Source organism: Schistocerca nitens, chromosome 2, assembly GCF_023898315.1.
Source record: "Schistocerca nitens isolate TAMUIC-IGC-003100 chromosome 2, iqSchNite1.1, whole genome shotgun sequence".
Lineage (NCBI taxonomy): Eukaryota > Metazoa > Arthropoda > Insecta > Orthoptera > Acrididae > Schistocerca > Schistocerca nitens.
Window position 1 is genome coordinate 590,139,177 of NC_064615.1, and position 26,460 is coordinate 590,165,636.

The window sequence follows — 26,460 nt, forward strand, 5'->3', positions numbered from 1 at the left end:
CATCCCATGGTCCATTTAATAGAGCTCTCACCTCTACACCAAACTCTCATGTGCACTAAAAATGTAAAACTGTTGGTGGTTTCAAGTCAATGTTGAACTGTACTTTCTCCAGTAACTGGCTGGATTAGTGTTTCTGTGAATAGTATGGTGTAACATTTTATGTGTCAGAAGTCTTTGCTTTTTCTTGGAATCACTAATTTTATTAATCATTTTTAGGATGCAAAGCAACACTTATAGCTGAAAATGGCACAATATCTTCACCTGCATTTGGAATTACAAATTATCCTAGCAATCAAGAATGCTTGTTCAAATTGAAAAAACCGGGTGGTGGCCCACTTTCTCTAAAATTTGAGAATTTTACTGTGCATCAGTCTGATTTTGTGCAGGTTAGTTACGCTGTTATTTATTATATTTTATTTTATTGAAGCTTAAATTTCATCTCACTTTTCCCTGAAAATAAAAAGGGACTGTTTTTCTCAGATAAATTATTGTTCTGTAATTACATTGCATAAAATATTTTCCAGTGAACCTCTAATAACTGTTGCTTTAGTGCTTCAGAATGTTTCCTTCAGTACAGGGATTTTGCGGATGTCAGAAAAATTACAAAAATGTATTTGAAAGTGAGGAAAATAATTCAACTATCAACAGAAAAGACGATTTGATCAGACATACACTAATACAAAATCTACAAAACAAATCTATGAACAAAAAATATAACAAAAAACATGCTTTTTCATGAACATCAACTTGTAATGACCTGCACAACTGAAATGAAATAAGTTCTCGAGGAAAAGAAGTAAATGCTTTAAGTTCTGTTTTGCTACATGAGTAGCTTTCTTTCCAATGTAGCCAATGAATATTTCAACGTAGAAAACTAAAATCATTTAGTGCAGAACTTTGAACATTTCCCTTTGTTTTACTTTAATGAAAACCAGCATGAATACAGACTGGAAAGAGTTTTGAAGAGACGGCATAGAGAAAAGCTGTGAATTCTTCTTTGTGAGGCACGTAAATTGTTCTAGGCATAGAATATTTCACATTCTTCATCTAGTTGGCAGAAATAGGTTGAATATTTTAAACACAGATACCTATTCTATACTGACCTTGATCTGCTTTAAAAGGTCAGTACTCAAAAACCATTGAAACTTGACTGTTATGCTCTCCTTGCAAATGTTCTTAAATATGAATGATGCACTGTTATTGAATTCCACAGCCAATGTTAAAATAACATTCATGGCCCATCTTTAATTGTTTTTCTTTTGATAAGAATTTTTGTCTCTGACAAGGATGTATCATTCAGCTGTAAAACTGGTAACTTTTTGATTAAGCACATTACCAGGAATCAAATGAAAAATATTAGAAGGGATTGGTGAATAAGTAAATTCTTCACTGCTACTGGTATGCAAAATTTGATAAAAATTCTTTTGACATAAACCTGTCCATACCTTTTAATAATAATGGAAGCTTATTGCCAAATATAAAAAAGAGTTCTTGCAGAGGTGTGTTTTATTTACACATGAAGTACAGATGGTAGCAGCACACATCATATGCCCTCTGATTCTCTTCAGAAAACAGATTTCAGTTACATATGTGAGTTAATTTGAGGCTGTGTCACTTACATGGAAAATAGAAACTTGTTAATATAGTGTTTGTACTGTTTTACTTTCTTGATTAACTTATTTGTAAAATTGTGTCAGAGGTAGTATATTTGTGAGATACTAATGTGTTATATTTGCTTCAACCAGGTTTTTGATGGTTCAAGCATTAGTGGCCTGCGATTGCATCCTGGCAATGGTTTCACAGCAAATGCTGTACCTCGCATTACACTAACTGCATCCAGTGGAGAAATGTTGGTTAGATTTGTGACTGATGCTTTGCATAACAGTTTGGGTTGGAAAGCTACATTTTCTGCAGGTAAAGAAAGCACAGAAATTATTCTGTGGTATTTTTGTTAAATGCCTGCTCTGATGCAAGAATCAAATGGATGAAAGTTAGGATATAACACTAATTTCATATCTCTTGGCTCCTGATTACCAGTAAGTCATTGCAGTTTTTCTTTGTGTTTTTAACCCCGCATTGCTGTCAATGTGCAGTGAACAATAATTTATTAGAATTAGAATTCAGAATTATTGAAATTGCAGTGATAGGAGAATAAAAATTTCTAATGTATGTATTCTTTTGCAGATTGCCCAGTTCTTCAGCCAGGTTTAGGTGCCTTAGCTTCGAGCAGAGATACAGCATTTGGCACACAGGTGACATTCACCTGTCCTGTGGGTCAGGAATTTGCCACTGGACGTTCACGTATCACAACACAGTGTATGCTTGGTGGAAACTGGTCTGTTGACTACATCCCACCATGTCAAGGTAATTTTGAAAATGGAAATAAAAAAAAATCAAATATTGCAAAAAAATTTAAGTTCAAGTTTTGCAAGGGATCACATGGATCTAAGTAACAAAGGGATTATCTAATGGAGCGTGGAAATTAGGGTAAAAATGAAATAAGTTATATTAGAGGTGGAAAACATTATTATAAATTAACTTAAAATTAAGTTCTGTAATTGAGTAATTAATGCCTCAGCAGGATTTTTTTGCAGGTAATAGGAAAGCAAACACAAGAATATTGTATTCACTTTGTACCAATGTATTTTTGTTTTGCTCAAAGGAATTGGACGTTTTTATAGCATGATTTCATTTTACATTTTGTGAACTGATAAAATGTATATAAGAAACGTATAGTGTTTTAGAATCTTGTCATGATTCTCAGTATATTTTTATCTTGATTTTCAGAGGTTTATTGTGGTCCTGTCCCACAGATAGATAATGGATTTTCTATTGGTGCCACAAATGTTACCTATCGTGGAGAGGCAACATATCAGTGTTATGCGGGCTTTGCATTTCCTTCAGGACAGCCACTAGAACGTATATCTTGTTTGGCAGATGGTCGATGGGAACGATTGCCAACTTGCTTAGGTAATATTCATATCTATGATTGGATTATGTGCTTAAATGCTAAATTTACCTTCAAACGAGTCACAAATTTATTATTAACTGGTTAAAATGAAATTAATCGCTCTATTCTGAAGCTTTTGAAAATTGTATTTTTTTTCCATTCACAGCATCTCAGTGTGCACCTTTGCCAGAGTCTCCTCACTCTAATACAACAATACTAAATGGAGGCGGTAGAAGTTATGGTACTATTGTTAGATATGAATGTGAACCTGGCTACACACGTAGTGGTCATCCTGTTATTTTGTGTATGAGCAATGGAACATGGTCTGGAAATGTACCAACATGTTCACGTAAGATACAGTTTAAATTTCATGCATCTCACTCAAATTGATTCTTATTTTACACATCGGAATCAAATTTCTTTTTTAAATATATTTCTGACTTCTTACTGTAGGCAAAACACTTCCAATTCTATATGTTACTTGTTGCAGGTGTTCGATGTTATAACTTTCCTTCTATAAAGAATGGATTCATAACTGACATCTCCAGGGAGTATTACTATGGAGATGAGGCTCGAGTACAGTGTCACAAGGGCTACAAGTTGATAGGTTCAAATATAATGCAATGCAGCAGTAATCAGGAGTTTTTGAATCCCCCAACCTGTGAAGGTAAGAGTTCTATACTGTATGTGACCTTATTGATGAGTTCAATCCCAAAAATAAGGTCTCCTATATTGTTAGATACGCAAACAACCATTTATTTTCTCTAATAGTTACATCATTTTAAAGGATGACAAATGATTCATTTTTCTACACAATCACCAGTTCGGTCAATGCATTTTTGTAAACACTGTGGCAATTTTACAATGGCCTGGTGATACCAGCTCGCTGCCATGTCGTTCAGGTAGTGTTGACCCTCAGTTTTCACCTCGTCATTGGAGCAGAGCCACTGTGGAGACAAATGTTCCTTCAGCGCAAAAAACAGGTGGCAGTTTCTCGGTACCAAGTTCGGACTGTATGGTGGGTGGGTGATGATGTTCCAACCAAACTTTTACAAGAGATCATTAGTTTGACAGGCAATGTGTGGGTCATTGTTATTGTGGAGAATGATTATACCCTTGCTCAACTTTCCTCTACTGTGATTTTGATTAGCCCTTCTGGGTTTTTTCAGTGTTTCACAGTACCTGTCAGTGCTCACTGTTGTCTCAGCAGGCAGAAATTCAATCAACAGCACCCTTTTCCGGTCCCAAAACACAGTCCATGACTTTACTGGCAAACTGTGCTTGTTTGAATTTTTGCATCTTGGCCGAAGAGGGATGCCACCACCCACAGCCCTGGTTTTGTCACCCTTGACGGTCGACTCTGAGAAGTCGTTGTTTTCATCTACATGGGGGCAAATAAATTTGCAGGAAGAATCAACTTGTTGCCTTTTGTGGTCTTCTGCCTGCATATGTGGTACCCAGCTTGCACACACCTTCCAATATTGCAGTTTTTCAGTTAAAATCCTGTGGCTGGTGCTTCGGAAAACTTCAGGAACCAAAATGCAGAGAGCATCCAGAGTGATCCTCCAATTTTTACACAGTTTCCTCAACCTTCGCGACTGTCTCATTGGAAATTGATAGCCTACCCCTTCGTGCTTCATCATGAGTTTCAGTACAACCAGCTGTAAACTCTCTATGCCACATCCGTGCATGACTGTCCACACACTTCCATCAATTGCTAATGGATTTCAACCAATTTAAACCCTTTTGCATCCAAAAATCAAATATCTATGCTAACTTCACACTTGGCAGTAGCGTTCAATAGGAACTTCATTTTGAATAGCTGCCAAGACAATACTGAACTTCTGAACAAAGCAGGATGATGCTTATTTGGGAGTGGAGGCTGTGCCACTTACAACAGTGTGGCCAACTACCATATTAACAGATAAAATCTTCTTGGGCTTCCTTCCAGATGGTTGCGTTCAAATTCTGTGTTGCTTCAATAAGAGACATTCTCATTCTGGTGTTTCAGTGAGTATCATTCTCATCGTCTTCTAGTGAAGAAGATGACATTCATCAAAAAATGGCAGAATTTGAAGACAGCCATCTAGATGGAAGCCTGAGAAGATATCTTTAGCAGTACACACCAGGAAAGCCTACATGCACATGTAAACCATATTAACAGTTTCTCTTTGTCCCAAAAAATAGGAGAGCTTACTTTTGGGATTTCCCTTGTATCTTTGCATGGGGAAACATGACATGGGAAATATTAAAAAAATATTGATTATTTGGAAAGAACAGTTAATACATGGAGAGAATTATCAAAATAGTTGGGGTAGTTAATGAACATTTCTTAATTTTTTTTTTTTTTTTTTTTTTTTACAGATGTTAATGAATGTTCCAACAGTCAGTGTGATTTGGCATCAAGTGAATGTATCAACACTCCGGGATCATTCCATTGCCGCTGTCGCAAAGGATTTTCACCAAACTTGGAATGCCGGCCTGTCACTGATTTGGGACTTACCACTGGAGGAATCCCCGATGAAGCTATTACTGTATCAGGCAGCGAACCAGGATATAATAAGAATGTAAGAAATTAAATTGATCATTCAGGATCAAATAATCATAAGACCAGAAGTTCTTGCATTGTGGAAGTAATGAACACATATTTATATTACCTTTTGTTCTTGTACTGTTATTGCCCATGATTTATGTAACAGGAGTCTGTGCTTAATGTCTTTTTATACAACTATTTATGCAATGATAACCTAGTCACCTACTTGTTAGAAGATGGAAGTAAAAGTTATAATTTCTGGTTTCTTGTCAGCTCCATCTGTTTCTCACTTGACTCATAAACCAGATCCTAAACTACCTGCACTCCTTTTCTTTGATTTTTTTATTGGCTTTGTTTCCCATCTTACATATTATTCCTGATAAAGGAACCATTACTAGGTTAATAATTGGCTCCTTTTACCGACCTCCCGACTCAGCAGCATTAGTGGCAGAACAACTGAGAGAAAATTTTGAATACATTTCACATAAATTTTCTCAGCATGTTGTAGTCTTAGGTGGAGATTTCAATTTACCAGATATAGACTGGGACACTCAGATGTTTAGGACGGGTGGTAGGGACAGAGCATCGAGTGACATTATACTGAGTGCACTATCCGAAAATTACCTCGAGCAATTAAACAGAGAACCGACTCGTGGAGATAACATCTTGGACCTACTGGTAACAAACAGACCCGAACTTTTCGACTCTGTATGTACAGAACAGGGAATCAGTGATCATAAGGCCATTGCAGCATCCCTGAATATGGAAGTTAGTAGGAATATAAAAAAAGGGAGGAAGGTTTATCTGTTTAGCAAGAGTAATAGAAGGCAGATTTCAGACTACCTAACAGATCAAAACGAAAATTTCTGTTCCGACACTGACAATGTTGAGTGTTTATGGAAAAAGTTCAAGGCAATCGTAAAATGCGTTTTAGACAAGTACGTGCCGAGTAAAACTGTGAAGGATGGGAAAAACCCACCGTGGTACAACAACAAAGTTAGGAAACTACTGCGAAAGCAAAGAGACTTCACTCTAAGTTTAAACGCAGCCAAAACCTCTCAGACAAACAGAAGCTAAACGATGCCACAGTTAGCGTAAGGAAGGCTATGCGTGAAGCGTTCAGTGAATTCGAAAGTAAAATTCTATGTACCGACTTGACAGAAAATCCTAGGAAGTTCTGGTCTTACGTTAAATCAGTAAGTGGCTCGAAACAGCATATCCAGACACTCCGGGATGATGATGGCATTGAAACAGAGGATGACACCCGTAAAGTTGAAATACTAAACACCTTTTTCCTTAGCTGTTTCACAGAGGAAGACCACACTGCAGTTCCTTCTCTAAATCCTCGCATAAACGAAAAAATGGCTGACATCGAAATAAGTGTCCAAGGAATAGAAAAGCAACTGGAATCACTCAACAGAGGAAAGTCCACTGGACCTGACGGGATACCAGTTCGATTCTACACAGAGTATGCGAAAGAACTTGCCCCCCTTCTAACAGCCGTGTACCGCAAATCTCTAGAGGAACGGAAGGTTCCAAATTATTGGAAAAGAGCACAGGTAGTCCCAGTCTTCAAGAAGGGTCGTCGAGCAGATGCACAAAACTATAGACCTATATCTCTGACGTCGATCGGTTGTAGAATTTTAGAACATGTTTTTTGCTCGAGTATCATGTCGTTTTTGGAAACCCAGAATCTACTATGTAGGAATCAACATGGATTCTGGAAACAGCGATCATGTGAGACCCAACTCGCTTTATTTGTTCATGAGACCCAGAAAATATTAGATACAGGCTCCCAGGTAGATGCTATTTTTCTTGACTTCCGGAAGGCGTTCGATACAGTTCCGCACTGTCGCCTGATAAACAAAGTAAGAGCCTACGGAATATCAGACCAGCTGTGTGGCTGGATTGAAGAGTTTTTAGCAAACAGAACACAGCATGTTGTTATCAATGGAGAGACGTCTATAGACATTAAAGTAACCTCTGGTGTGCCACAGGGGAGTGTTATGGGACCATTGCTTTTCACAATATATATAAATGACCTAGTAGATAGTGTCGGAAGTCCCATGCGGCTTTTCGCAGATGATGCTGTAGTGTACAGAGAAGTTGCAGCATTAGAAAATTGTAGCGAAATGCAGGAAGATCTGCAGCGGATAGGCACTTGGTGCAGGGAGTGGCAACTGACCCTTAACATAGACATATGTAATGTATTGCGAATACATAGAAAGAAGGATCCTTTATTGTATGATTATATGATAGCGGAACAAACACTGGTAGCAGTTACTTCTGTAAAATATCTGGGAGTATGCGTGCGGAACAATTTGAAGTGGAATGATCATATAAAATTAATTGTTGGTAAGGCGGGTACCAGGTTGAGATTCATTGGGAGAGTCCTTAGAAAATGTAGTCCATCAACAAAGGAGGTGGCTTACAAAACACTTGTTTGACCTATACTTGAGTATTGCTCATCAGTGTGGGATCCGTACCAGATCGGGTTGACGGAGGAGATAGAGAAGTTCCAAAGAAGAGCGGCGCGTTTCGTCACAGGGTTATTTGGTAACCGTGATAGCGTTACGGAGATGTTTAACAAACTCAAGTGGCAGATTCTGCAAGAGAGGCGCTCTGCATCGCGGTGTAGCTTTCTCGCCAGGTTTCGAGAGGGTGCGTTTCTGGATGAGGTATCGAATATATTGCTTCCCCCTACTTATACCTCCCGAGGAGATCACGAATGTAAAATTAGAGAGATTAGAGTGCGCATGGAGGCTTTCAGACAGTCGTTCTTCCCGCGAACCATACGCGACTGGAACAGGAAAGGGAGGTAATGACAGTGGCAGGTAAAGTGCCCTCCGCCACACACCGTTGGGTGGCTTGCGGAGTATAAATGTAGATGTAGATGTAGATGTAGAAAAAGTTAAATGCCTGACATATTTTTCTATTTGTTTTATCGTTGTTCTGTTTGATTACACCTAAGCAGATTCCATTTCCACATCTCATATATTGGCTGTAAGTTGTTAAGAATTTGTATCAGCATGAAACTAACATAGTAATTTTGGGTTGTAGGTCTAACCTTACATTTCAGAAATAAATGTTTCTAGATACAAGACATCTAACTGGCTCTGTGAATTTAGCAGCATTATTTACCTGTAATGTATAAAAAATTATGTCAGCAAATAAGCTTATTAAATACTTCCAGTTGCAGTTAAATTACAGAAAATATAGTTTCACTGGGTGGATGTCCTTTTTGTGATGAAAGCAAAAAGTTAAGGGAAAATATAATGATTTAATGTTATCCTGTCATTTCAGATGATCCGCTTGAATAATCCTGATGGATGGTGTGGGAACAGTGTAGAACCAGACAACAACTGGGTTCTTCTTGATCTTCGAGCTCCTACTATTATCAGAGGCTTCCGCACTCAAACTGTGCCTCGTGCTGACGGCAATCTTGCTTTTACTTCAGGTTTGAGAATACAGGTTGGTATTCCACCATCAGTGCATTCAGCTGTTATTTTGTGACTCAATGTATTTATGAGAGGACTTCAAAAAGTGAATTACGCATTATTATGGCACCCCAGGTAATTTTTTTGAATGCTGCACTACACTTCATAGTGACACAGATACATGACACTATTTTTCAACACAGTCACCAAGTGTCAGTAAACAATGACCAGTATGTTCTACCAGTCGTTTAATTTCTTGGTCACTAAGCCATTCAAGTACCACTATGCAAATGTCATAGTCGGAAAATCTGTGATTGCTGTGCATGAGTTCCTTGATTGCCTGGACATTGTTATCTGTGATCTGAATGGCTGTCCTTATCATTCAACATTACCACCTGTGTGAGGCTTTCATCAAATTGTTGACACTATTTCACTATGAAAGGATGCAACATTGCATTAGGTCCATATACTGTCAGTTGTTCATGGTTAATACTTGTGCATTTTGATGTTTTGTGCACAAGGATCATAGTGCTCTGTGTACTTAATCTTTGGGGTACATTTGCAGTTACCATGCCATTTCACTCCCACAATGTAATGCACCTGTTATGTACACCACAGTAGAACTGTGTCTGCAGGAAACGCAGAACACATACTCTCTTCTATCCTTGTACCACTCATGTTGTGCAATTGTCTTAGCATGAGATGACCTGTGTAACTTACTTTCTGAAGCCCCAGTTTACATTTTAGTGGTGTGGAATGTGTTGACTAATGCATCTCAAAGGTTACTCAGAAAGCAGTAAGTTACTTCTGTAACAAGTGTGATGGATACAAGTTACGAAAGATAATAAAGCTTCAGCTTAACTAAAAGTATCATTTTTGGTTCTACAACTTGTTTAATATTGTAATGAACTACATTTCATCTTCTCCTTCTTCTACATATCAAACATTAAGCATTTTCCAGTTGCCATATCCATCTTCTCCTTAGTCTTCCTTGACTTCTTCTCCCTTCAGATTTATTCTGATTGTGATTGTTAATAACAGACTATTCATAATATCAATGTATACAACTTGGACATGTGTTTAAAGCATTCCTAATGTTGTTGTTTCAATTTCTGCTAAGTCTACTACATCATTTCCCCAGTATTAAGAAGTCACATTAATGCGAAATTAATTCCATTCCCTTATTATTTCCATTCTGTAAAACAAGAACAGTAATGCTCTTTCCATATTTAATTTTTCAGGCCCTGGTTTTGAATTTTATTAGTGTGTTTACCACATCCTTTGTCATATTCATCCATAATATCACAGCCTAAATAATTAAAATTTTTCACTGATATTTCATTATCACCTAAATGTTTTGTGCTTATGAGGTCTTTATCCTTGAAAGACATGTCTTTAGTTTTTCCTAGTAGTAACTTTAAATTATACTCTTTACATACTCTTTCTAGAAAGTAAATTCCTTTTTTCTGTCAAAACAGTGGTGTTGCTTGCATATGAGAAACATGTCACCCAATTGGCAGAAAAATATGATGGCTTGAAAAAAGGAATGAATATGTGAAGAATTTAATAAAAATAATTGACAGAGTTATTTCAAAATCACAAAAAACTGTTGTTGATATTGCAATATTGAAGTTGAACTTTTTAGTAGTTTGTTGTAACATTACATTTGAGTGTGATAAGACTACAGAGTAGGAATTAGATGTGTTCTGAAATGTATGTGAAATAGTAAACAGTTGCTGAAGAAAAAAAATAGAATGAGGCATATTATAATTTTGAAACATCTTGGTTGAATTACATTTTCCTTATTACACTTAAAGTCACTCAGTCATACTCGAATGTATATTGCTGAGGAAACGGATGATGAATGACTTGAACTCATTGGTATGGGGATGAAAGATAGATGATTACTTTTACAACTCTTTTGCAAAGCAGATCAAGATGTACAACTCTGGTAATAGCACTGTGCCTTCTAGCTACAGATTATAAGCAGTTTAAGCAGTGTGTGCAAAACATTTTGTCGTCACTTCCACAATGGCAACACTCTTTGCCACCTTCTTTCAAATCAGATCTTTCTACCTAAAGCTTGGAACTGACTGTAAACAATGCTTGGAAGGAAAGCCTTCACATATAATACTGATTATATAACACTGACACAGTGAATGCAAAAGATAGCAGCAGAACAACATGGAGCAGCAAGCTACAAGTTCTGCCAGTAACAATGGTGACTATAAGAAAGATGAAAAAATTAATGTAAAATTATTGTCACTAAATGAATTATTATACAGGGTGATTCAAAAAGAATACCACAACTTTAGGAATTTAAAACTCTGCAACGACAAAAGGCAGAGGTAAGCACTATCTGTCGGCGAATTAAGGGAGCTATAAAGTTTCATTTAGTTGTACATTTGTTCACTTGAGGCGCTGTTGACTAGGCGTCAGCGTCAGTTGATGCTAAGATGGCGACCGCTCAACAGAAAGCTTTTTGTGTTATTGAGTACGGCAGAAGTGAATCGACGACAGTTGTTCAGCGTGCATTTCGAACGAAGTATGGTGTTAAACCTCCTGATAGGTGGTGTATTAAACGTTGGTATAAACCTGAACGTCAACTACCCGAGGCGATAGATCGGCCGCCAGGCAGCCCGTGACAGAGCACTTCATCACTGGCCTCCAAGAAGCCCTGATCTTACCCCCTGCGATTTTTTCTTATGGGGGTATGTTAAGGATATGGTGTTTCGGCCACCTCTCCCAGACACCATTGATGATTTGAAACGAGAAATAACAGCAGCTATCCAAACTGTTACGCCTGATATGCTACAGAGAGTGTGGAACGAGTTGGAGTATCGGGCTGTTATTGCTCGAGTGTCTGGAGGGGGCCATATTGAACATCTCTGAACTTGTTTTTGAGTGAAAAAAAACCTTTTTAAATACTCTTTGTAATGATGTATAACAGAAGGTTATATTATGTTTCTTTCATTAAATACACATTTTTAAAGTTGTGGTATTCTTTTTGAATCACCCTGTATAACAGCAGTCTTTTTTTCTTTCCTTTTCTTCATTGCATGTGTGCAACTCTCACAGTTTGCCACAAATAACTCCCAACAATACTCACAGAATATATTGTAGTAGTGGGGAGGTACACCGACTACACCTGAGTAAACATTCAAAATGATTCAAAGTGGGAAAATCATATCTTTCAAAAGAGCTGTAAACACAATTGGCAAAAAGTAAAAGGAAGTAATCTGAGAAAGCAACCCTGTTCATACACATTTTTAACTATTGCACATGGCTGAGTCTTATTTTAGTATTTCATTGTACTTCAATATAATTTGTACTGATGTTCCCATATATTCTCAATTTATGTATTGAATGAAAGAATTTAATGGCTTTTATTACAATCATATTCATCTTTTGTTTCAGTACACTGACAATTTAACAGACATTTTCCGTGACTACACAAATCCAGATGGTACACCAGTGGAGTTCCGAGTTTTGGAACCCACACTGTCAGTACTTAACTTGCCGGTGCCTATTGAGGCTCAGTATGTACGCTTCAGAATCCAGGTTAGAAACTGCATAGTTTTTTACTTCTTTAAAATAGTGTTTCAGAAGTGAAAATTCAATTTAATGGTCCATTTTGTAACATTGCTCATAGCAGCTTATAGTGTTTGTTCCTACTTAATGTTAGTATTGTTCATTATCTTATTCTGAAAATATGAAAAACTGCTCATATTGAGGATTTTTTTATTTGCTTCAAGATGGAGCCATTCACATACATCTATGAAAATTAATTTTAATTATTCATCAATTGTGTAACATTCACAGTTGATATGTTTAATCCTTAAATGTATGTTGATTTTGACTTCTATTGTATGACACAACAACAGGTGTATAAAAAAGGACTTTACAACTTTGAAAATCATATTGATTTATTCATTTAACTTATGGACATGGTTTTGGTGTCATTTTATAGCAAAATACAAGTTTTGTACCTTACACCTAAACAGGTTGATTGTGTCTTCTGTTAGTTATGTAGCACACATCCCATCTACAGTCGATTTTGGGCTGTCACATCCATGTTCCAGAAATTTTCTGGGATTTTCACTAACACAAATCCTACAGTTGCATTTATTTATTTTACCACTTAAGTGAAAATTCAGCTCGTCACTGAAGGTAATATTTCCAATGAAGTTTTCATCCAACCAATGAAACATTTGAACACAAAAGCCCATATGAGCAATCCTATCAGTGCGTTTCAGTTCTTGCACCATTTAAAATTTGTATGGTTTGAGATATAACCATTTTCTTAACACACACCAAACACTCATACATGGGATGCTGAGTGCTCAAGAAGCACATGAGATTGATTTTGTAGGACAATTCACAGAGCATCATTTCATGTGTTCTGTGAGGTCGTTAGATGCACAGGGACGACCTGAGGAAAACACTTATGCCATTCATAAATAGTAGGCCTGCTGGGAGTATCTTTACCATACTCTGTGCAAGAGTTAAGTTGTACAGCTGTCACAGACTTCGACTCTTCAAACCAAAACACACAGCAAGCACACTCGGAACCAGTAAAGGCACTCATTTTTGCCGCAACTGCCACTAGCAGTTCAGCCGGTGTGATTCTGTACTAGCATACCATATGAGTCAAAACTTGATCTATTTTCTTTCAAGAGGACATCAAGACTAAGTCTGTAAGTTGTATGAATTTTCAAAGTTTTGAAGTCCATTTTGATGCACTCATTATTATTGTTTCTTTGCTTCTAGTTTCCTTAATAATATATTGAGGTACCATAAGATACATGTATTAAGGAAGATAGTGAATGAAAGTCATTTTATTATACAGTATAGACCAGAATCTGAAGTAATGTGTTAAATGTCATAAGAATCACTGAAACTATAATTGTTATTTTCTAAGGATTATGTCGGTGCCCCTTGCTTGAGACTTGAAGTCATGGGATGCACTAGGCTGGAGTGTGCTGACATAAACGAATGTTTGGACAATAATGGTGGCTGTGATCAAAAGTGTATTAACAGGTAATTTGCAACACAGTTCACAAAAGTAGTGCTGAACATAGATTTTGGAAACACACTCATGACATTTATATTGTTTTTCAATGTTTCTTTGACAGCCCAGGAAACTTTAGCTGTGTGTGCAACATTGGGTATGAGCTTTTTACTGAGAATGGAACTGCTGGATTTACTGTTGCGGTTTCTGAAACGGGGGAGAGGGATGGGGACATTTTCCAACGTAACAAGAGTTGTGTACCCGTGATGTGTCCTGCATTACAGGCACCAGAGAATGGCTTGATTTTATCAACAAAGGTAAAGTATTTTAATTTCTGAGTTTCATATGTCAGATAGTGAAACATTTCATTGATACTCTGAGATCTTATACTTATCAGCAATGTTTTCGTAGGATATGTATCATTTCGGAGATCTCGTCAGCTTCCAGTGCAACTTTGGCTACGTTATGTCTGGTTCTTCATCATTGCTGTGCACATCAGCGGGTCTATGGAATGGCTCTGTACCAGAATGCCAATGTAAGAGTCTATTTGTCACTACTTCAGATGAAAGTAGTACATGGTGAATTAATGCAAGTTTAAGAATGCATGTGAAGTCAGATAAATGGTGCAGCTCAATACGTATTTTATTTCCAATCTAACCTAGATTATTACTAAATACATTGGTCACTTTATTAATATTTTAAACACTTATTACAGTATTATAATCATACTTGTCCTCTATTTTTCTGTTTTTATGTCATCTTTGCCATATTAGTGTGCAATCTATAGTTTGTACTAGAGTCTTCTACCACAGAAAGTGTTTATACAAAATGTGTGGTGAGATATTGTTCCCATGTCGAATACTTCAATTAGATATTTTAAACATGTTTTCCTTTCATCTCTTTAACCCAGAAAGAAAAAAAAGTCATTGATTTTCTCATTTTCTGTTGATTCCTTTGTCTCTAGTATAGTTTTAAATTGTTAATAAGATTGTGATAATGTAGCTTAATCAAAGTGAAAGTATAATGTAAATTAATTGTTAATACAGATGCCCAGTGTGTGTCCCTGCCAGATGACAAGTCAGAAGGACTCACAGTAGTGAGACAAGACCAGTCTAGTGTGTTAGTTCCATTCAGAGAGAATGTCACACTTACATGTGGTAGTCCAGGCCGCACTCTGAGGAGAACGGCCACATCTGGCTTTCGGCAGTGTGTCTATGATCCTCAACCTGTAAGTCTGAAGTTGTTACTAAATGGTGTAATTGTATATAATTTCTTGCTTAAGAACTGTAAATAAAGGAAGTGCCTTCCCCATAGCTAGTGTGAATATTAAACTATCCCCACAGATAAGTGATCCTCTGTAAAACACTGCATATTATTAAGCTGACACATATACAGGTTGATTCAAAAAGAAAGAACAGATTTCAAGTGCTTATTACAGACAAAATATGAAAGACAGAAACACATTGCACACATTACTGGATAGGGGAAGGTTCAAATTTTTTGTTTCCACAGACACTGCCATAGGTGGCTCCAAGACTCTCGCTTATGTACCCCTACAGAAAAAAAACTGCAAAGTGTGAGGAATGCACATCTCACTTGAACAGTGGGTTGACTTCGTGCAAATTCTGACACACAAAATGACTTCCCATATTGTTTAGTCACCATGTTGCTACAAACAAAAAAACAGTACAGCTTTTGTCAAAACTTTGAACCTTCCTCCATCCAGTGACGTGTACATTGTGTTTTTTTACCTTTTGTAGTTTGCCTGTAATAAACAATAGATATTTGTTCTTTCTTTTTGAATCATCCAGTACATGGCTGTATCCTCAGTCTCTGTGTTAGTGTTCTGACTGCAGGCAAGTGAAGTAGTAGTTCTATGTCACCTTTCAGCAGTGTTTTTCCTTTGTGTTGAAGTCTCTGTAACAAGCCCACTAAATAATAAGCTCATTAATAAAGATTCATTCACATTATAATTCCTTTATTATCTATAATGACCAAAAGAAAACAACATGTTGTTCATGTCGCCATTGATATGTGTGGTGGGACCTACATTTTGCTCAGAATTCAGTTGCCTGTCCAAAAAGTTTGCCCTGATCTCCTTTTTCTTCCAGGCAACAACCCCCACCCACAAAAATTTCATTAGTCTGCCACTGTTTAATACTGGTACTTGGCAGCAAGGCACACATTCTGTTTTGATACCTATGACTGTATTCAGTCATAAACAAAAGCACCAAAGAATGTGACAACACAAATGTTTTTCTGCTTGTACACTCAGTTTCCAGATGCCACTAATTAAAGTACAATATTGAGATCACTATTCCAGACATGAATTTTGTACACTGTTTTATGGTTTTGTTGTGTGGGGATTATTGCATTACACTGAATGAAAGTTTCTAAATCTCCTCCTTTTTAAGTGAAATCAATGTTTTCAATAAAAAATAAGTGGCATAATGAAATTTTAGCATAAAAATGACATGAGGAAGAAATGAAGATACGAAAACACAAATACAGGTGAGGAGGTGAGATTTTAGGTCGTATAATAGCATTCAACTCTTTCTCATGGCTACAGCTTTCACATTCATTCTTATTCATTATCATGTTTTAAGATGTAGGAAAGTGCTAGTTGTACTACAAGAACTTGTATCCGGTTAATTACATTTTTTGAAGAATGGTTGTATTTTTAGGGTCTCCCAGACTACTGGCTTTCTGGCTTGCCACCTGCATGTCCAAGAGTAGATTGTGGTGAACCTGAGCCAACCCCTGGGGCTGAATATGGAAACTACCTTGATACAAAATATCAATCATCATTTTTCTTTGGTTGCCAAGATACATTTAAATTGGCAGGACAGACAAATCATCATGACAATGTCGTACGGTAAGAGAACCATGTGATGTTTGGCGTTGTTCATTGAATGCCAGCACTGTCATTGAACTGTATCAGTTTAATAAGTCTTTATTAATACTGTATTGCTAATGACAACATTAAGTCAGATTAACATTGTGTTTTACGTGGGTTTTGATGTTAGGTCCTAATGAACTTTGTTCCATTTTGGACGGGTTACACTCATTATCTGGTTTATAGCATGTAGTGTTCACGTATTAATCTCAACCTAAAGTTTTGTGTACTTAATGGTTGTGTATAATAGCGCATTCACTAAGAAGAGGATGGGGTGTGGTTAGGAGTTTATGGGTGTTGGTATCAGGCCATCTTCTTTATGACTTTCATAATTCAGTCTTTTCAGTTTGATGTTTTTCCTGATACTGTTATTAATTATAGTACCTTACAACAGACAGGGGCCCATTTTTTTCACAGTGGATAAGGTATTATGTCTAGCATTATGACTATTTTACACATTTCTTATACACTCTTGTCCCAACTGGAATCATTATTTTCTTCCTTCCCCCTTCTCCACCCCCCCTTCCCCCCCCCCTCCCCAAGCATAAATTATTACCTAAGTGGAGAGAATAATAAAGACAACTATGTTGTTGTGCCATAAGAAAGCTGCTCTGAGTGCAAATAGAACAGTGTAAAGTAAGTTTTCATTATTTTTAGGTGCCAGGAAACTGGTGTTTGGGACTTTGGTGACCTAAGGTGTGAAGGTCCAGTATGTGAAGATCCTGGTAGACCTCCAGATGGTTTCCAAGTAGCTCGCAGTTATGAGCAAGGATCTGAAGTAACATTTGGCTGCAGTCGTCCTGGTTATATTCTGATAAACCCCAGACCTATCACTTGCTTACGTGAACCAGAGTGTCGAGTTGTGAGGCCACTGGGTTTGGCTTCTGGGAAGATACCAGACTCAGCTATCAATGCAACATCAGAACGGTAAGGCAAAAATAAACATAATGCTCTATGAAGATCTTAACAAGTATTGTTCTTTCAAATAGATTTTATTTTCTTTGGTAACTTATTTGAATAATTTTGAAATTAGAATAAGTAGGGTGCTGTTCATTATTGAGAATGTAATTACTTATTATATTTAGCAAAATTAAATAAAATGAGCTCGCATCGTGTTTTCAGACCAAACTACGAAGCAAGAAATGTACGTCTGAATTCTGTCACTGGATGGTGTGGAAAACAGGAAGCTTTCACATATGTGAGTGTAGATCTTGGCCAGGTGTATCGTGTGAAGGCTATCCTTGTAAAAGGTGTTGTGACAAATGACATTGTTGGTCGCCCAACTGAAATACGTTTCTTCTACAAACAAGCTGAAAATGAAAATTATGTTGTTTACTTCCCTAACTTCAACCTGACAATGAGAGATCCAGGGAACTATGGAGAACTGGCTATGATTACACTTCCAAAATATGTTCAAGCCCGGTTTGTTATTTTAGGTAAGAATGTAGTACGTATTTGTTGAAATTCTGTGAAAAGATCTTTTAAACACTTATCATGAAAAATGTATTCCAATTATGTCAGTTCTTTTAGTAAATAAATGAGATTGTCTTAATTTTGTTTATGAATGTATGTATAGTTTTCCTTTTTATTTGTTTTGAGTACCAAAATGAAACAACAAATAAATTATACTTACTCTGAAAACCAAGAACCTTGGTTTTCAAAGTTGTAGCAGCATATAGGGCTACAATGAAATACGAAAGCATTTATTGCATGTGGAGCACTAATCATCTAGCCAGTTTGCTATGAAATGTTAAATTTTCATATTGTCAAATAATTATAATGTAAACACAAGTAGTATATACAGTGTTTAAAAAAGTTTTAAATGTATGTTATATTTGCAGGAATTGTAAGTTATATGGACAATGCCTGTTTGAAGTTTGAGTTGATGGGTTGCGAGGAGCCCATTGTGGAACCTTTGTTGGGATACAATTATGGCTACTCCCCATGTGTTGGTAAGTGTTTGTTGTAGAAGATATCACAGAATATTGCTAACTCTCTCTCTCCATCTCTACCTCTTCCTCTCCCCCTTCTTCTCCCTCCTTCTCTTTCCCTCCCCCTCCCCTCTCTTCCTCTCCATCCCCTCCATTCCCCTTCCTTCCTCTACTCTTCTTCTAAGTACAGTCAGTGAGATGAAAATCACATTTTTGCATGAGTAGACATAACTGTACAAAAAGATAAACTAGCAAAATTTCATGGACTAGTGGTATGATCAGTAAGTGCTTCTATCTTTCCTACACCCTTCTAAGTAATGTCAGTGAGATGACAGTCACATTTTCACATTTGTAGAGATATAATTGTTGAAGATAATGATCTAGCAAATTTTCAGAGAATAGTAGTATATGTCGACAAGTACTTAGGAATGAAATAGTATTTAATTTTTTACAAAAATAAATGAGCAGACTTGTAGTTATAGATATGTAGACAGAATGAGATTTTCACTTCCTGGCAGATTAAAACTGTGTGCCCGACCGAGACTCGAGTTCGAGTCTCGGTCGGGCACACAGTTTTAATCTGCCAGGAAGATATGTAGACAGTTCAATACTGAAGAAAAACAAGATTTGTGCAGAGTTGACCATAGGAAAGGGGAAGCATCAGAATTTAGAAGTATGGCCTAGTAAGACATCATGTACATACTGAAATTATCGAGAACTTTGGAACGTCGGATATGTAGAAAGATAAATTAACATGGACTTGGCATATAATAATGAAAGTTTTCTTGAAATCCCTTACTGACTCCTCCTAACTTAAATTAGGCCCAACATGTATGACAAGAGCATCTTGTGTCTGACAGCACTGTAGTTCTCATTCAAAGTTCATTGACAAACATATATATCAGAGTATCCCCACTTCCCATAGATCCTCTCTGCATGATTTGTCTGCTTGTTCCACATATGTATTATTAGATTGTATAATTCCTTCTGCATCCACATGCACTAGATTTGTCAGTTTACTAGTAGTAAAGGATGGTTCATGAATGAAAAAGTTAGATTTGAAAACAGCCACATCATTTCTCTCTCAGTGGACAAACAAACTCGGTGTTATTTGGAACATTATTGCCATCTCTTAAGTCAGAGCAGATGCAACAGACAGGATTCATGCAATATACAGTCTTACTGAGAACAACTGTATTCCTTCTTTTTCCACTCTTTCTGTCTCTTTCAGTTCGTGTTTTTTATATCCTCCTACATTGTCAAGTTACCTCCAATTTTGATTACAATGAGCTCATTGTTATTCGTTCATCACTTTTTGACCTTTTTTCTTCTTTTCATTACAACATCTATCAAAGAGCCATGCACCCCTTTTAATACTGTGTCATTTGTTGCTTTTTTTTTCATCCACTGCTTCTCTTCTCTTCACAATGTATTGCTTTATTTCTTTAGACAACTATTCTCTTACTGTTTGTACTTTGGAATCCTTGTAGATTTAACACTTTCGCCACAATAACATATATTTCTGATGCTGCTGTTCTTCTTTTATGCAGTAACTTCTCAGAAGCAGCATGTAGGTTTCCTTTCCCAGTGGAACTTGAAGATAATCAAACTACGAGGAATCACTCATCACTGTGGAAATTAGAATGTATGTCAATAGCTTTAATGGAGATATGGGCCCATTCTGTGCACTGCCGAGTGTGTAGCCCGTAATGGAGATATGGGTAGTGGATGGAAATCGGCACTTAATGCTGAGACACTCCATTGGAGAATGTCAACTCAAAGATACCATGGATGAAATTTTATCTTTGAGTCAATGTAATCTCTGGTTCCAGTGGGCACAACTACATCTTTTACATATTTATAATTCTGTTACTTCTTTGACAGTACTTTGCTTTCCTGAAGAAGACAAAAGTGGGCTTTGCTAAAAGCTCAGATTTTTATAGCGAATCAGTGTGACGTGTACACTGTGAACGTTTAATACAACAAATCCATGATTAAAGACTTTGTGGTTATTTAAACATATATTTTGTTAGCCTGTTGTCTTCCATTCTGCATAAATGTACCAAAAATTTTCATCCTATCTGTTTGCCCAGTTTCTGTTGTTAAAAATTTTGAACTTGGTTTCATTGCTTCTTTCCCACACGTCCGTCAGTTGCTGTCCTTATTCATGGCTAAAACATCTTGTTAATGACTGTGTGTGTGTGTGTGTGTGTGTGTGTGTGTGTGTGTGTGTGTGTTTGTATGATGAAGTAATAGCTGTATATTCCATTATACCTCTGTGGTAGCGAAGTGAGCATATGATGACTAATTATTATCTTTCACATTTCACATATACCCAGTACTGACTGTTATGTGTAAGAACATTTCTTTTTAATATGATTTTTTCTTGTTTTCAGATAATGAACCTCCAGTATTCCAGAACTGCCCACAACAGCCTATAATTGTTCAGAAGGGACCAAATGGTCTTGAGCCTGTCAATTTTACTGAACCTCTGGCTGTTGACAATAGTGGCAGCATAGCTCGTCTGGAAGTAAAACCACAGAGTTTCCGAACACCCATACAAGTATTTCAGGATATGGTGGTGAAATATGTGGCATTTGATTATGATGGCAATGTTGCCATTTGTGAAATAAACATTACAGTTCCAGGTAACAAAAATTCATTCCTAGTAACAATTCATTTTCATTTTAGACTTTTATTGCAGTACTTTCCAGTAGATTAAATTTTAAAAGTTTGTTATTACGTTGTATACAGTATTTGTTGCAGATTTAGTTAGTTTATTTTTTCTTGAAAACAAAATTTTCAGCAATTTGTTCTAAGAATTGTGCAGACCATTATTTAATTCATTCTAATTAGAGGTGTTTCACTTTATTTTAAAAAAAAAAGGATGTGTAGTAACACAGTGTGTACTTTCCATTTTCATCTTTTGAGAGCGTGTGGTGAACTATCTGAAATGAAAATGTCTTGCTTCAATCTATTAAGATGTGGATTTTGGATAATAGTATCTAATGTGAAACATTAGGTACCACCTCAAATATAAACGAACCCGGTGGAATGGAACAGTTTGTATAAGATAGAAGGACCAAACAATAAATGGTATTAATTCTATGAAACAGTTTTGATACATTATAATCTTTGTTGTCCAGTTAAAGATCTTAAAAGGGCCCTAATACACAGAAGGTGGCAGGGGCAAAATACAGGGAGCAAAAGGCTATTTACAATTTGTACAGAAACCAGATGGCAGTTATAAGAGTCAAGGTGTATGAAAGGGAAGCACTGGTTGGGAGAGGAGTGAGACAGGGTTGTAGCTTATCCTTAATGTTATTCAGTCTGTATATTGAGTAAGCAGTATAGGAAACATAAGAAAAATTCGGAGTGGGAATTGAAATCCATGGAGAAGAAATAAAAACTTTGAGGTTCACTGATGACATTGAAATTCTGTCAGAGATAGGACCTGGATGTGCAGTTGAATGGAATGGACAGAGTCTTGAAAGGAGGAAACAAGAAGAACATCAACAAAAGCAAAATGAGGATAATGGAATGTAATTAAATCAGATGATGCTGAGGGAATTAGATTAGGAAACGAGACACTTAAAGTAGTAAAGGAGTTTTGCTATTTGGGGAGCAAAATAACTGATGATGGTTGAAGTAGAGAGGATATAAAATGCAGACTGGTGATGGCAAGGAAAGCATTTCTTAAGAAGAGAAATTTGTTAACATCGAGTACATATTTAAATGTCAGGAAGTCGTTTCTGAAAGTATTTGTGAGGAGTGTAGCCATGTATGGAAGTGAAACATGGACGATAAATATTTTAGACAAGATGAGAATAGAAGCTTTCAAAAAGTGATGCTACAGAAGAATGCCAAAGATTATATGGGTAGAACACATAACTAATGAGGAGGTATTGAATAGAATTGGGGAGGAGAGAACTTCGTGGCACAACTTGACTAGAAGAAGAGATTGGTTGGTAGGACATGTTCTGAGGCATCAAGGGATCACCAATTGAGTATTGTAGGGCAATGTGGAGGGTAAAAATCATAGAGGCAGACCAAGAGATGAATACACTAAGCAGATTCAGAAGGATGTAGGTTGCGGTAGGTACTGGGAGATGAAGAAGCTTGCACAGGATAGAGTAGCATGGAGAGCTGCATCAAACAAGTCTCTGGACTGAAGACCATAACAACAACAATACACAGAAAGAATCCAAGGTTGAAACTACCCAGTAGTCTGATTAAACTCATGCAGAACGTTCATAACCTCTTCTTACTTCATAAATCTAAAAAGGGTATCTTTCTCAATATTGCAAAGCTATGCAATTGTGTAAGGCAGAGCTTTTGAATTACAGGAGAAAGGTTCACAGAGATTCAGTCATTAAATCTGATAGTTGGAGTAAAGCATCTTGGAAGCTCATTAATCAATACCTTAAAGCACCATCAAACGTGAATATGGAAGAAATGAGCATATTGCATGAGGCAAAATTAGTAGAAGATAGAAGAACAACTTGTAACAGATTTAATAAATATTTCATCACTTCATGTGGTATCAGATCAACCTGTTGGCCAAAATAGTTAGACAAACATTTGCTCACCCCAAGGTACAAACATTGAATTCAGAACTGTAAGTGAACATGAATTAAGTCAAATAATCAACACATTAAAGATCAAGCTGACTGGGATAAAATATCTAGTGCCCCAGTTAAGAAGTGTCACAAAGAATTAGTTAAACATATATCACCTATCTCATTATCAGCTGTATAAGGGGAAACACCTACCTGGATTCATTAAAAATGTGCTTAGTTAAATCTGTATATAAGAAAGGATCCAAAAACTGCATTGAAAACTTTAGGCCAGTTTCATTAACCCCACACTTAGCAAAGTCTTTGAATATGTTTTACTTTCATAACTTCATGACTATATCATGAAAAGTAATCTACTCACTGAAACACAACATGGTTTCAGGAAAGACCATGGCATCATCAAAGCAATCGCTGACTTTTTACATATATATACAGGGTGTCCCATTTATCTTGACCACCCTAAATAAATGTTTGGCCAGATGCAAATCACAAAATATTTCAAGCAAATGTTCTCTAGCCGTCAGGGGGACATCAATCAACATGATTGCCTTCACTGTAGCTTTGTTTTTTACAAAGATATGAACAGTGGTATGAGGCTTTTAAATAGCACCCTGTATTTTTTATTTGGTATTCATTTCCTCTCCTAAAGACCTATTCAAAAATGTATCACAGCATACCATTCACTGAAACACAACATTATTAATTATATAACACAACATAGACGTTGACGCTCCCAGCACTTAGTGCCTGTACTCGGGGTAATGGAACACATCCACATGCTGATGTTGACAGAGGACAAACGTAAACATAAGTAGAATGCACACCCGTCATTCTGTCAACCATCATCAGTTGAAGAGTTGTGTGAGTAGAATGTACACCAACTAAGAGAAGTTACAAATACTACTCATCTATGGGGAATGTAAGTTAGCAGAACAGTAATTGCAATATTCTTTTCTTATGTATGGGTACATTCAGTCCAGTAGTTTAGTCCTTTTAAATACTACTGTGTAGAGTAGGTATACAGTAAAGGCTGTCCTTCCTACAAACTGCTTCGACATAACGTTTCTTTGATTGCTGTTGTTGTTGAAGGTAGGCAAAATGCTATGCAGGCAGCGGAGCTGTACAGAGAGCGATATCCTGACAAAAATCCACCTTCCTGACGGATGTTTTCTAGTCTCATTGCGACGCTTCAGGAAACGGGAAGTTTCAACCCACGACAACACAATCATCGTAGCACTCACACAGACGAAGCTGCCAAAGTTACTGTTCTTGTTTCTGTTGCTATGAATCCACATGTGAGCACATGACAGCTGGAACATGAGATTGGCATTCCTAAAACCAGTATACATCTTTTTCTTACACATCACCAGTTCCATCCTTACCATGTACACCTACATCAAGAATTGCATGGGAATGATTTTTAGAATTGTGTACAGTTCTGTCAGTGGGCACAGCACCATATCCTCACCGTCCTGAACTTCTTCTCCAATGTTCTATTTACCCATGAATGTTCCTTCTCAAACAAAGGACAGGTAAATACAGGGAACATGCATTATTGGTCCAGCAACAACTCATGATGGCTTAGACAGGTGGAACAGTTGCATCAGTGGAGAGTTAACGTCTAGTGTGGGATGCTTGGTACTACAATTATTGGCCCATATTTCATCAATGGTAGCCTAAACAACACAGTGTACGGCAACTTCCTCAGATGAATTCTTCCTCCTCTTCTGGATGAAGTGCCACTAGGTACCAGAATCCTTATGTGGTATCAACACAACGGATGTCCAGCACATAATGCCTTGCGTGCACGTCGTGTTCTGAACTGAAGGTATCCTGCCAGATGGATTGGTCGAGGAGGAACAGTTAGTTGACCTGCTAGGTCTCCTGATTTAAATCCTCTGGACTTTTTTCTTTGGGGACGCATTAAAGACGTTGTCTATCGCAATATTCCAACAACTCCAGAGGACATGCAGTAACGTATCGTGCTTGCTTGTAATTCTCTCCAGCAGGCAACAATGGAAACAGTAAATAATTCTTTCATTCAACGAGTACACCAGTGTATTGGTGTCCAGGGTCACCACTTTGAGCACCTTTGAATGTTCTACTCCTGGGCAATGGGTCAGGAGAGTCAAAGTCAATTTTGTGTTATGTTTTTACTTGGTTTTCATTTGTTTTCTGACAAGTCCAGCAAGTGGACAAGTTTGTGATCCTGGGCTCGGAGTCATTGTTGTGTTATGTCATTATTAATGTTGTGTTTCAGTGAATGGTACTCTATGATACATTTTTGAATAGGTCTTTAGGAGAGGAAATGAATTGCCAAATAAAAAATCCAGGGTGCCATTTAAAAAAGTCATACCGCTGTTAATATCTTTGTAAAAAACAAAGCTACAATGAAGGCAATCATGCTGACTGATGTCCCCCTGATGGCTAAAGAACATTTGATTGAAACATTTTGTAATTTGCATCTGGACAAACAGTTATTTAGGGTGGTCAAGATGAATGGGACACCCTGTATAGTGTACTAGACGAAGGAAATGTGGCAACAGGCATATTCCTTGATCTTGCTGAGGCATTTGACTGAGTTAAACATGACCTTTTAATAAAGAAACTTGAGACATATACTTTGAAAGATTCAGCAGTACTACTGCTAACCAACTACCTGTCAAACTGGAAGCAGTGCCCAAAGGTAACCAATAAAGCTGTAATCTCCCAGTCTTCTAGTGAAATGAGGAGTCCCCTATGGGTCAATTCTTAGCTCCCTTCTCTTCTTAGTCTGTGTGAATGATGCCACCTAGCCAACAAACTCCAAAATAGTGAGTTATGCAAATGACACATCTCTGTTGTTTTTTGGCAAAAATACTTGTCTTCTGCAACAGGTGGAGTAATAAATATAATTACATATTTTCATGAACAAGATATAAATTTAAATGACAAACTGCCTATTGGCTTCTGTCTCGGGTTCTTCGGCCGACGTTCATCTAATGATTTTTCTGACGTTTCGCCAGCACGAGTGGCTGGCATTGTCAAAGCTTCACCCTCCATTGCCGGCAATGGAGGGTGAAGCTTTGACAATGCCAGCCACTCGTGCTGGCGAAACGTCAGAAAAATCATTAGATGAACGTCGG

The 26,460-nt window shown here is 37.1% G+C and overlaps 1 protein-coding gene across 1 annotated transcript in view; it reads left to right on the forward strand.

The window, feature by feature from the left end:
- Window positions 1-26,460, forward strand: part of LOC126236649 (sushi, von Willebrand factor type A, EGF and pentraxin domain-containing protein 1) — a 485,510-nt gene that overhangs the window by 207,479 nt on the left and 251,571 nt on the right. The window contains exons 12-29 of the mRNA XM_049946110.1: window positions 217-386; window positions 1,746-1,914; window positions 2,185-2,364; window positions 2,788-2,970; window positions 3,117-3,299; window positions 3,441-3,617; window positions 5,315-5,517; window positions 8,787-8,954; window positions 12,338-12,481; window positions 13,842-13,960; window positions 14,056-14,248; window positions 14,343-14,466; window positions 14,978-15,159; window positions 16,616-16,806; window positions 17,485-17,754; window positions 17,950-18,263; window positions 18,669-18,779; window positions 21,155-21,406. Coding sequence (XP_049802067.1) covers window positions 217-386; window positions 1,746-1,914; window positions 2,185-2,364; window positions 2,788-2,970; window positions 3,117-3,299; window positions 3,441-3,617; window positions 5,315-5,517; window positions 8,787-8,954; window positions 12,338-12,481; window positions 13,842-13,960; window positions 14,056-14,248; window positions 14,343-14,466; window positions 14,978-15,159; window positions 16,616-16,806; window positions 17,485-17,754; window positions 17,950-18,263; window positions 18,669-18,779; window positions 21,155-21,406 — 3,333 coding nt within the window. The remainder of the gene's footprint in view (window positions 1-216; window positions 387-1,745; window positions 1,915-2,184; window positions 2,365-2,787; window positions 2,971-3,116; window positions 3,300-3,440; window positions 3,618-5,314; window positions 5,518-8,786; window positions 8,955-12,337; window positions 12,482-13,841; window positions 13,961-14,055; window positions 14,249-14,342; window positions 14,467-14,977; window positions 15,160-16,615; window positions 16,807-17,484; window positions 17,755-17,949; window positions 18,264-18,668; window positions 18,780-21,154; window positions 21,407-26,460) is intronic.